At 37.7% G+C, this 11,515-nt stretch overlaps 2 protein-coding genes across 5 annotated transcripts; one reads left to right on the top strand and one right to left on the bottom strand.

The window, feature by feature from the left end:
* Positions 1 to 15: 15 nt before the first annotated feature.
* Positions 16 to 3,341, bottom strand: LOC121771445 (3-oxoacyl-[acyl-carrier-protein] reductase 4-like). Of its 3 annotated transcripts, none has more exons than XM_042168233.1 (12): positions 3,009 to 3,341; positions 2,493 to 2,635; positions 2,002 to 2,055; positions 1,520 to 1,600; positions 1,390 to 1,435; positions 1,233 to 1,327; positions 1,116 to 1,148; positions 850 to 984; positions 674 to 767; positions 496 to 578; positions 263 to 322; positions 16 to 156 (listed from the first exon to the last, which is right to left on the bottom strand). In XM_042168233.1, the coding sequence occupies exons 1-11, from the start codon at positions 3,169 to 3,171 to the stop codon at positions 290 to 292; spliced, it is 960 nt and encodes a 319-aa protein (XP_042024167.1). In that variant the 5' UTR covers positions 3,172 to 3,341; the 3' UTR covers positions 16 to 156; positions 263 to 289. The 3 variants fall into 3 exon arrangements, with proteins under 3 accessions (XP_042024167.1, XP_042024168.1, XP_042024166.1); XM_042168234.1 differs by having other exon boundaries at positions 16 to 140; XM_042168232.1 differs by having other exon boundaries at positions 16 to 322.
* Positions 3,342 to 4,802: 1,461 nt separating this feature from the next.
* Positions 4,803 to 10,616, top strand: LOC121771713. 2 transcript variants are annotated; one of them, XM_042168567.1, is made up of 7 exons: positions 4,803 to 5,796; positions 5,930 to 6,038; positions 6,336 to 6,456; positions 6,560 to 7,288; positions 7,703 to 9,104; positions 9,198 to 9,407; positions 9,980 to 10,616. In XM_042168567.1, the coding sequence occupies exons 1-7, from the start codon at positions 5,601 to 5,603 to the stop codon at positions 10,402 to 10,404; spliced, it is 3,192 nt and encodes a 1,063-aa protein (XP_042024501.1). In that variant the 5' UTR covers positions 4,803 to 5,600; the 3' UTR covers positions 10,405 to 10,616. The 2 variants fall into 2 exon arrangements, with proteins under 2 accessions (XP_042024501.1, XP_042024500.1); XM_042168566.1 differs by having other exon boundaries at positions 4,804 to 5,796; positions 7,703 to 9,407.
* Positions 10,617 to 11,515: the final 899 nt, after the last annotated feature.

Here is an 11,515-nt window from a genome sequence, read left to right as displayed (position 1 = left end):
ATAATATTCGACGAATAGTATAATAAGATGTTATTTCGACTACCAACTTCAATACCAAAAATCAAACATGGCGATTCGAAACTTCACCTACATCTTTCAAATCGGTTTAGTTCAAAAGCAGTGAGCTTCTCCTGCATAAGCTAAAAAAACGTGTTCCTAATCGTCATCAATTTGTTTAAAAAAGGGAGGAGAATGAAGAGTGTATTAGCAACCAATGTTTTATTAATAGAACTACTCAGAGCACACCAAACAGTATCCAAACCTGCTGTGGGAGAAATGAAGTTCAACATCACATGGCCACTCCTCCATCAATGGATAGTACCTGTAAGATATAATCTAAAGTTAAAGAGAGGGTGCTCGAATTCAAATCATATATAAGCTCCGTTTCAAAATTGAAGTTGTCAAACTCGCGGCCTGGGCAAAGGGCTGAACATTTGTATGTTTAATAGTCATTACATATCTGACTCAGATTAGTAAGCAGACATGTTAAGTTACCTGTCCGGTGATGTAAGCTGCTGCGGGGTTAAGTGCCAAGAACTCCACTAGCCCAGCAACTTCTTCTGGTTGGCCATAGCGTCCTAGATTCAGGAGCATGGTGAGCTTTCATTTCTGTGCTAAAATAGGGCCGGAGAGATGAATGATCTCGATTATGATCAGAAGAGTGCTCACTTACCCAATGGAATGGCCTCTTGTATCTTCTTCTCGAAATCTGCTGCAAGCTTAGAAGTCATGTCGGAAGCTATGAATCCGGGAGCAACTGCATTTACCTGAAGTGGGAAGCATCTATAAAAATTTTGAAAGTTTAGGAATTAGGAAAGTCGGTTATTTAAGTAAGTCCTGCAAACTCACAGTGATGTTTCTGCTAGAGTACTCTTTGGCGACTGTCTTTGTGAATCCAATTACTCCTGCTTTAGCCGCGCTATAATTGGCTTGCCCAACATTTCCAACAAGACCAACAACAGACGAGATATTAATAATTCTTCCCTGCAGAGTAGGAAAGTAAGGAGAAGGTCTAACGCTCCACATATGTTTACCCATGCGAGCTCGTGAACTATGGCCAGGGCTGATTGGCAAACAAAATGAGAGGAATCAAGGAGATAAAAAAATATGCTTACTTTTCTCTTCTTCATCATAACTTTAGCAGCTGCCTGCATACAATTAAAATCCTAGGAATTAATTGCGTGGATTTTGGAGTTAATCCGTGTGGTATACGGAGTATTTAAGAAGCCAACCTGCGTGCAGAGGAAAACTCCAGTGAGATTTAGATCAATGACCTCCTGCCACTGAGATTTCTTCATTCTCATCAATAATGTGTCCCTCGTTATACCTGAAACCTTGAAAATAAATCTAATGGTAGATTTGAAGGCATAATAAGTCAATTTTTTCTACCTGCATTATTGATCATAACATCTATTGTTCCCCATGTATCAATTGCCTGCAGACGTGCCAATATCACATAACTGAGGCAATGCTATATGCTCATAAGAAAACAACCAGCGCGACTAGACAAATCTCTCACAGTTTTAATCATAGACTCCACATCTGCTTCTTTTGAAACATCTCCACCAAAAGTAAGAGCCTGTCCACCAGATGCTTCTATCTGCAAGAAATAAAACTTAATACTTATAAAATTCTAGTACTATTACGTAGACCAAAGGGTATCAGCAGGTATCAAAGCATGTGAATAAAAGGGGTGGAAATAAAGTTCTTATGGTATATCAACAATCCAAACTGAAGTTTGAATCGATCTAAAAAGTTGACATGATAGTAAAAAGCAATAAATATTTCATACAAGGAAATAGTTTTAAATCATGGTAACGTCTTAGTTTCTTTCCAGCAATAGCTCAAACAAAATACAGAGTCCAAATAAGCTAATATCAATTTCTCGGAGATTTAAGGGTTTCAGGAAGGAGATAATCATAATCCAGACAGTTTAAATTTGAACATAGTTCACAGGTTTTCGTCATTTAAATATACAGAATGCCTTATTTTTACCATTACCTCTTTGCAAACTTCTTCTGCCTCCTTGGATGACATCGCATAATTAACCAGAACCTGCAGCAATTAATCGACAGTCAATTTGAGGGCACCGGTGACTCAAAACACATGACTTTGTTCTAGTTAACAGCAACAATTAGTGTTTTAGCTTTGGTTAAGCAGGTTTGATCCTCTAGTAATTACAACGTGTGATTAATACTACAAGCATCATTCTAGCAACCATTTGATGGACATTAAAAGCAGATATCAATCACACCCCGCATCTTTCAACCAAAGTTTAAGCTAGCATACAGCATTGTCATTTGAAAGATGACATCGCAACTTTCGTGCTTGATAATCAATTATCATTTATCATTTATCATTTATCATTATTATTAAGTATGACTTAATTCCACTTTAATTTCACTTGCAACATACAGTTTGCGAATTCATTAACCATTAATCCAATAATAAAAACAGCCAACCTAAACAAAAAATAAATCAAAGAAAGCAACCTTGCAACCAGATTTCCCCAGAGCCAGAGCAATTGCCTTGCCAATGCCTCTGGATGCTCCCGTGACAACTACAACAGGAGATTCCACATTCTGTGCTGCTTCAGTTCCAATATTTTCAATTGTTGAAGCTGCTGCCCTTATGTCTGCAACACGCAGTTCATTAAAATGATACCTCCTCTTTACGCTGTTGTCTAGTGATGCATTAAATTACATACTGTGAAGTCGCTATCCGTAAACACATATGTTTGAAAATCCAATTAGTCTGTCTACAACAAAATGAATAGCGCTCCCTGAACGATTCAACATACAAACAAAATCCATGGTTACGAACTTACATACACAGCATACACAGAGTTCTGACAAAATTACTACGGGTTAAGTCCACATCTCCGAAATCGAGAGCATATTCTAATAGTAACACGTCGATATATGTGCAATAGACATCGGATCATGTGCCTCGTAAGATTGATTAGCAAAACAAAGCCTGAAAAAAAGCTATTCGACACTTCATAATACCCGACGAGAAGGATCTAGCGGATCGGAGCTGAAATTTGAGAGAATTGTGGAACTTCACCAGAGACGGCGACGATACATCCCGGAAATAGGCTAATTTCTTCGGTGAAACTCCGGCGGACTTGAAGACGGTGACGGCCGATCCAGCCGCGGCAGCAGCAGCCATCTCCGGCGAGCTCCGAGGAAGCTGGAAATGGAGAAGACGGCGAGATATTCTGATAATCGCCACCGGTGAAATGAGACGACGGAGTGAGTTTGCGGCGGCAGTGTCAGTGTCAGAGTCGAGTTGCCGCTGAATTCAACGCTTCTTGTTAGGTGGAATAATTGTTAACGATGAATATATTAATTGTGATTTATTATGTAAAATAATTGTCCTTTCATTAGTGAATCATGGATAAACAGGCTATGCACATGGGTGCAACAAGGCGTTCGGTTTGTAAAATTGTATCCATAATTAAATTTGTAACGGGTTTGATTCATGAGAATCAACTGCACAACTCAATCCGAATAATCCTGAAATAATTAGTCATAGCTTAACCCCTATGACTAAAATAATCTCACAACTCAATCCTAGATTGTATCTTAGTATTATTTTATCTTAGAAACCGAACACCACCTTGTATATGTAGCGATAACTTATTAAAAATAATTGTGATTTTTTACCAAAAAATGAAAGTTGCATACTTTTTGGGCACATTTTATTAATTTTAATAATAGTTTCACACTTTACTGGGCGGAGATTTTTTTAAATATAATTCTAAACTTAAGAAGTTCAGTTGTAGACTTGTAGTTTCACACTTCACGAGATTTAATGAGTTCAGTATTTGAGCTAGAGTGACAAAAATGATTTAAAATTTTTAAATTTAAATTTTTTTGGAGTTTGAAATTTGATTAAATAATTTGTAGAGATAACTAAAATGTAAAACCTATATTTATTTCATTAATCAAAGCAAACTTCATCCTACAGGCTACATGTGACTTTGTAGTTTATATTCGACAGAGTTTATTTCTGAACAAGTAATTTATTTAATTATTTGATGTGTGGTGTGTCAAATATCTCCTTAAATAATGAATTGTCGAGGTAGTTATTCTTCAATTAATAGAGACCGTCATCTTTTAGCATGTTTATTTATCACCAAATTAAACTTGAGTGGAACATTTAGCTAAATGGCACGAATTAAACTTTATTTTGCCGATAGCAAAATCCTATCAAAAAGCAATAATTACCTCATATGAAGGAGAAAGTCTACTGGTTTATCCATTATGATCGGATATTAATTTACATGATGATTATGATTTATGCATCTCATTACCTACCAATTATGACATGGCTATGCATCTCCTGTAATTATTTTATGATGAACAAATGACTATTACATCCATTTTATTTAATTTCAACAAACTCACTTAAAATTTTAAGATTAAAATTGAGTGTTTAGAGGCGGAAAGAAAAAAAAAAAGCAGAAAACAGAATAAAGTAATGGATAGAACAAAAGAATAAAACAGTAGTAAATTTTTTTCTAAAAATGAAAATACTAGTACTACTTCATTATTTAGGGATGAAGAGAATATTATATTCATTGAATTTAATTAAAAAATTCATTTTAAACGGGCACTAGGTGCTACTACTCCAATCTAAAATTTATAGGCGTATGTTATTTTATTTATATCTACATAATTTCTCGAATAGGACAAGAGATAAGAAAAACTAAATAAAAGAAGATAAGAGTGAAAAAAAGAAAATGACTTTTTACAGTAACAAAGAAACAAAAAGAAGAGAAGCTAGCACAGTAGAGGGAAAAAGGTAGAGCAGTAAACGAAGCTAAAGAGCATCGCCATTGTCACAAATACTATCATCTATAAATGTGGTTTCCCTTTAATAATAACGGAAAATAAAATAATTTCGTCTTCCTTCGCATTCTACTCTTCCATCTTGCTGCCACGGTGAAGTTGGCGGCGGTGGCGGCGGCGGTGTTGCTGCTCCATAGTTCACTTTTCTCTTCACGTGAAAATTAGTTGCACCTATTTTTTCATTAGTTTTAACTTTTAGCTGAAGGTTCTAGGGTTCTCCTTTTGTGTGCATTTTAATCTCAACTGATTTTGGAAGTATTTTGATCCAGACAGTTCTCCGCAGATCTAGTTCATTTTGCTGAGCGTAATTTCGAGAGGTTCGAGGGTTTTGGGGGTTTTGAGGTAGATAATTGTGAATGACAGTTGTTTACGTGTAAATGAGTTTGTTTAAACTCAGGAGTTGCTCGGATTTTGTGCAGGAGTTGAAGGTTACGTAATTGTTTTAGGTGTTGTTTTAGAGCTGTGGATATTTGAGTACATTGTTTTGAACTAATGTGATAGTTCGGAGTTAGGGATTTCGCATTGTAAGAGAATTTTGGGTGGTTTGTGTGAAGAGTGAATTTGATATATTTCCTTGGCTGTAATGCAAAAGTGGAGAGGTTTTCGTTGTTTATTGAGTAAGGGAGGAAGGTTGTGTAATATGCATAAGAAATCAGGATGATCTGGTGTAATTTTTTCATGATTTTCAGCTCAGGTGGTTTTGTGGAGGTGTGTGATTGAATTTATTGGTTGAGGTTTTAAAAAATGCCTCCTTCTCCGGTGATGAGAGTTTCACCTGGGAGGGGGCTGAAGGTTGAGAATCACAGGAGAGGGCGTAGCCTCGAGAGTGGGATTGTTTATCGACACAAGGAAGATGATCTTGCTTTGTTCAATGATGTGCGGAACAAAGAAAGAGACGGTTTCTTGCTTCAGTCGAATGACAACTTTGACGAATTCTTTAGTAAATTCTTGACACCCCCATTATATGCTAGTAGTAGATTTACTCGAGATTCATTAGTTATGCTTTTGGCGTGTCTCCTGTAGGTTTTTATGCTGTTTCACTTACAGTTTGTGTTTGTTGATGGCATTGGCAGCAACAAAGTTGAGAGACATATCGATTCATAAGCTTGAAGGATCCACTCCTGCTCGAGGAGAGAGTAGTGACCTGCTCAGTACAGAGCGAGATAAAAATGACTATGATTGGTCAGTCGTTTTGCTATCCTTAGGAAGTAGTCCTTTATGACTTACGTTCAGTTTCTTTAATGTATTTTGGAACTGGTTATAATATTGGTGATATCTGGAATGAATAGATGTGCAACTATAGCTATATTTTCTCTCTAATCCAGCATCTGAAACGTATTTAGAGATGCTGCCTCTGTTATATCTGGGAAACAAAACTTTTTCTTCCTGTGTGACTGTGGAGATTGATTGTGATTCAATAACTTGCTAGATTTACTATATTGGACTTATTTACTCTTAATATATTGTCATTGATAATAGGTTGATAACCCCTCCAGAAACACCTCTCTTTCGTTCTCTGAATGATGAGGCGCAACCAGTTAAACCTGCACCTAGGGGCAGGCCAAGGAGTCAACCTGTTTCAGTCTCACGATCTCCCACGGTAACTTTACAACCACAAGCAGCTTCCTGGGGTCATGATTCATGTTCTCCTAGTCCTAATCTGTATTTGTCTTAATATGATTAAAAATCTCTTTGATGTTTAGATGGAAAAAGATTATAGAAGTGGTAGAGGCAAAGCAAGTCCTCATCGCGTCAGCCCATCGCCACGGTCTGGAAATAGTACATTGCAATCTCGAAGCAGGCCATTTTCTGCCTCTTGTTCAAGCCCACCTCCTACCATGCAGTATCCTTCTCCAGCTAGGAGATCGTCTCCTTCACCAACTAAACAAACATCTGGTCCAAGGTCTAGTTCGCCAACGCCTAGGAGAATAAGTACTGGTTCTACTGGTGCTTCTTCCCCATCAAGAGTGAGAGGTTCCTCTCCAATCAAGACGAGTCAGGGGAACTCTGTTTCACCAAAAATAAAGGCGTGGCAGGCTAACATTCCTGGATTTTCCTCAGAGGTGCCTCCTAATCTTTGTACCTCACTGGCAGATAGGCCAGCTTCTCATGTGAGAAGTTCCTCTCCAGCATCTAGAAATACCTCCAGGTATGGCAGGCAATCAATGTCTTCGATTGCCTCAAGGAGTGTTGCTTCATCTCACAGCCATGACCAGGATCAATTTAGTAGCTACAACAAAGATTCAGTTGCATCTTCTGGTGACAATGATGTAGACTTGCTTGAATCCATTCCTCTCAGCAGCTCAGAACGATCAGCTCCAAGAAACTTAGGTGCTCACCCTAGTAAAAATGCCACCAACTTTTCCAGAAAACCGTCTCAAAATTTATCAAGTTCTGCTCCTAAAAGATCCTTTGATTTGGTCCGCCAACTGGTAGGCACCTTTCTCATTTTAGTTCTATTGATTATTTCTTTATATGCGGAAACTATTTCGGCACTTCTATCATTGGTCTTGCATTTATTATTTTGAAATGGTTTATCTTGAATATCTATTATTTTCTACAAGTTGGTATTTAAGATTTCCACTTTCTGGGTGACGCTACTCAAATATTTAGTAACCCTGTAACTTTTAGTTGAACCAATAAAATCTCAACTTAGCTTTTGATAATACTCTGGTAGATGTATGTGAAAACAGTGTGCCTTTGAGTTTGATAATTGGGGTTAAGCAAATGGAAGAATAACTAGTTCTGTTTTGGCCACTGCAATATTATCTGTGAGGTTCCAGAAAGTGCCGCTGAAACTGCATTAGTAGTGTTTTGATGTATCCTTGCTCAATTACCATGTTCAGGATCGCAAGGGCCCTCACAATATGTTCAGGCCTCTGTTGTCCAGTGTTCCCAGTTCGACATTCCATGCAGGAAAAGTGATTTCACATCAACGTTCTCTGATGTCCAGAAATTCTTCTATGACAACTAGCAGTAGTGCTAGTTATGATCAAGCTGCAAGTGGTGCCCATGACCCTGAAGGTAGTGAGCTAAATCAGGACGATGTAACGAGCGACTGTGTGAGGGGAAACCACCCAGTTATGGATGATGAATTCTTTGTCGTAGAGCATTCTGATGATATAAATGAAAATATTGAGAACAGAATCATGGATGACTCACCTAGAAATCAGCATCGTGAAAATGATGCCCTGCCTATTGGTGTTTCTACATTGAATGTTGCAAGCAGCAATGAATTTGATTGTTTGGATGCTAACAGCGCCCCAGATACTGTAACATGCTCAAAGTGTGGTCACGTGTTCCACTCAGCTGAAGTAGTGAAGGAAGGAGGTCAGCAACTTTGTCTGGAGTGCAAATGTTTGGAAGTGCGTTCAACTATTATGGATCCATCAAATATGGTGATGGTTGGTCAGAACAATACTTGGGAAGATGTTCAAATTATAGAACATGGATCACAAGAGGTTTTAGACCAATTTATGTGTAATGGTCCAACAGGGAAATATAATCTAGACACTCAAATTTCGTACAGTGGCTCAAGTCAGAGTTTTTCTGTGGAGCTGTTTGAGGAAGGGGAGCCTACTTTAGCTAGCGAGAAAGTGATAGAGCAGCTGATAAGTGGCCACAAGGGTTATGAGGTTAACTCAAGCTCAAGGCTTAATGTTTCAGATGGTGCAGGGATATCTTTGTTGTTGAAGAGATCAAGCAGTGCTGAAAGACATGTTGTCCAAAGCAGGAGCTTCACTGCAAGTACCATTAGCTGCGATGATTTCTCCTACGTACCGGAGAGTTTAAATAGCATGAGGAGCTCCACTGGGGTCACCAGTGTTTCAGTATCATCATCAATTGATCTGGGGTCCTCTAGGCAGACAGAATTCCGTAATTCTTGGCAGTCAAGTGGTCATAAATCAGATACTGAAAATTTTCGATATGAGTTGCCTTCCAAGTTCAAAAGGTCTGTCTCGTCCGCATCAAGTGCTTCGGGCCATATGTTTCAGGTCCGAAGCTTGACGCCAGGTTGTCATCAAGATAGTTTTGAGGAAGCACGCTTAGATCCTTGTGAACAGTCGCTGGCTTCTGAATTCACTGAAGCAGAAAGCACTTGCAGTAATATTGAAAGCAACATTGTCTTAGAAGCCGCCACCCAACTGTCAATCCGTTTGATGGATGAACATTCAGGAGAAACTTCAGTCAATTCAGCATTAACTTCTCGAGAGCCAGGGCCACATGAGAACAGGGACAACTCTATGGGTAATTCCCATAACCTGTCAATTGGTGAAACTTCATCCGCACAGTTGCGGACCTCTAATCAAGTGGATGATGCCTCACCAATTTCATGTGCAGATGCGGTGGATGTTGCAGAATTTCTCAATCCAAATTCTTTTAGTGCAATATCAGAAAATGAAACAGAGAACGGTGATTCTGCATGTTACGGTTCACATTCCAATGTTGATTCCCCTAAATCAAAAGGCTGCACTGGTGTCCAAGATGCTAGTGCTGTAAAAGTATCTTCCAAGGAATATGAAATCTCACATCGTGCACACATTGTTCTGGGTAAGTACTTACCAGCTGGTTCCTTTATTTTTATGTGTCCGTTCCTCTTTATTCTATCACTGTGGAGAACGTAGAACCACAATGTGCAAATTTATTGATTCTCAGCTGCTTTCCTGATAAAATTGAGAAGGTGGAAAATTTCCATGTGGATATGTCTGCTTTATTACATGTTTGTGCATCCAAGGTGAAAAACATGCAGTTGATGCATTACGTATTCAAATTTATAATTTTATATGTGGTTCGGTTGATCCATCCCTAATTATCTAGGATCAACTGATTCCTCTCAAGCAGTTAAATATAGATTTCTTGGAAATGAACAAATAATCAGATTAATATTCCTCAATGCTTCTTATTAATCGTTTAAACAGGAACACTTTATGATGTTAGCATCACATGTATCTCGCTTTCTTCATTTCCTCATCCCATTAGATCGTTGTCAAGTCATTCTTAAGTAGCCCTTAACACATGCAGTCTGTCGCAGATGATTAATTTCTTTAACATTAGTATGAATCGACCTGACTTCTTTCTATACACTCATGGTTTTGACCTATAAACTTCGTTTGTAATCGCAGAAGAATCACATTCTATCTTGGAAGACACAGGTCAGGCGAAGGCTAAAACCCTGACCCTAGAAGAAGCAGCAGACGCTATCCTCTTTTGCAGCTCCATAATCCACAATCTGGCTTATGAAGCTGCAAATATCGCAATAGATAAAGAGGCTTTATCTGGGGAAGCTCCGCGACCAGCAGTAACGCTTGTGGGCAAATCCAACTTTGAAAGAAGGGATGCACGTCCTATAAAATGTGGTTTCAGGTCTCAGAAAGCTCGAAAACAGAGCCTGGAGGCGGAAACGGCACCTTCATCATGCAACGCTGAATCTGATGAGAAGTCTAGTCCATGCACCATTGGCGTTTCTGACGATGGAGCTCCATATAATGGCGACAGCATGAAGCCTCTTCCGAAGCTAGAATCCAAGTGCAATTGCTTGATCATGTAAGTTTTCTCGGGCGCTTACGACGACTTGCGTGGGTAGTTATGTGTAGCAATTTGAATTCTTGCAGGAAAATATATGATATGTGCTTGCATTGTATTTTGTTGGTAACCATTTGTTTTGTAGTAAGAAATATATGATGTTATAGAATCCTTGTAAAGCTGTAAATCTTCTCGAGTTAATTCCTGTAGAAGCAATTTGTCCTTATTGACTGTTAATACTGCTGCCATTACCATAGTTTTGTAAGGTCTATTGGTTTCTTTGATTTGAAAGCAAGTAATTAAGTTGTATGAAATCTCCCAGTTTCTGTTAGGAATAAATTGCCAAGGTTACAATCTCATATTTTTTAAGACGGTTTTCATATGATGAAATTGTATAGTTTATTGTCAAAATGTTGAAGCATTTTCTTAAAACACAGTAGTAGTATAACAAGAAACGATATGCTACGTGAGTTCTTTATGTGAACACCACTCTCGTTTAATGCATATTTAACGTTGTTCATTTAGGTTTATATATTTAGTTTGATTCTAATGCATTAAAAAATGTTATTAGAATTTTTAATTTCACAAAATTCATATAAACCAAAGCTTCATTTGCTCGTTTTCTCTATAAATTCAAATAAATTAGTAAATTAACAAATAAAGCTTTGATTTTTATGAATCTTATGACATTAAAAATTCATATAACAGTTTTTAATGTATTAGAATCAAACTAAATATATAAAAAGAAGAGAGTGATGCTTACATGAAGTATGCAACTTATCATTCCTCCTAGTAGAACATAACATTTTCATTTATTTTTCAAAAACTTCAATCCTTGCAGCAAGTTTCAATTTTGTCACCTAATTCAGAATTCGGCATTGGAATGGAGAGTTACAGTTACTTAAATAACACTAGATTCGATTTATTAAAAAATTAGCACTCCCTAGAAAATTTGGGCCATAAAATATGTTTCTTCTCTCTGTCCTAGGGGCTGGGAAAAAATATTGAAATGCCGAAATATTGGCCTTATCGTACCGAAAAAATACTGAAAATACCAAATTTCGGTATACCGTTATTTTCGGTACGGTATGATAACTTACTGAAATATTTCGGTAAGGTAAAGGTATGAATTTTTA

This window comes from Salvia splendens, chromosome 16 (genome assembly GCF_004379255.2).
Source record: "Salvia splendens isolate huo1 chromosome 16, SspV2, whole genome shotgun sequence".
Classification (NCBI taxonomy): Eukaryota; Viridiplantae; Streptophyta; class Magnoliopsida; order Lamiales; family Lamiaceae; genus Salvia; species Salvia splendens.
The sequence above is the reverse complement of the archived record's forward strand: the minus strand, read 5'-3'. Positions and strand labels throughout refer to the sequence as shown.

Coding starts and splice junctions, on each gene's coding strand:
- LOC121771445 (XM_042168232.1), bottom strand. CDS start 3,171: ATGGCTGCTGCTGCCGCGGCTGGATCGGCCGTCACCGTCTTCAAGTCC. Junction 1,328..1,389: donor TGTTATGATCAATAATGCAG/GTAGAAAAAATT, acceptor TCAAGGTTTCAG/GTATAACGAGGGACACATTA. Junction 985..1,115: donor TTATGATGAAGAAGAGAAAA/GTAAGCATATTT, acceptor CCTACTCTGCAG/GGAAGAATTATTAATATCTC.
- LOC121771713 (XM_042168566.1), top strand. CDS start 5,601: ATGCCTCCTTCTCCGGTGATGAGAGTTTCACCTGGGAGGGGGCTGAAG. Junction 6,457..6,559: donor CAGTCTCACGATCTCCCACG/GTAACTTTACAA, acceptor TTTGATGTTTAG/ATGGAAAAAGATTATAGAAG. Junction 7,289..7,702: donor TTGATTTGGTCCGCCAACTG/GTAGGCACCTTT, acceptor TACCATGTTCAG/GATCGCAAGGGCCCTCACAA.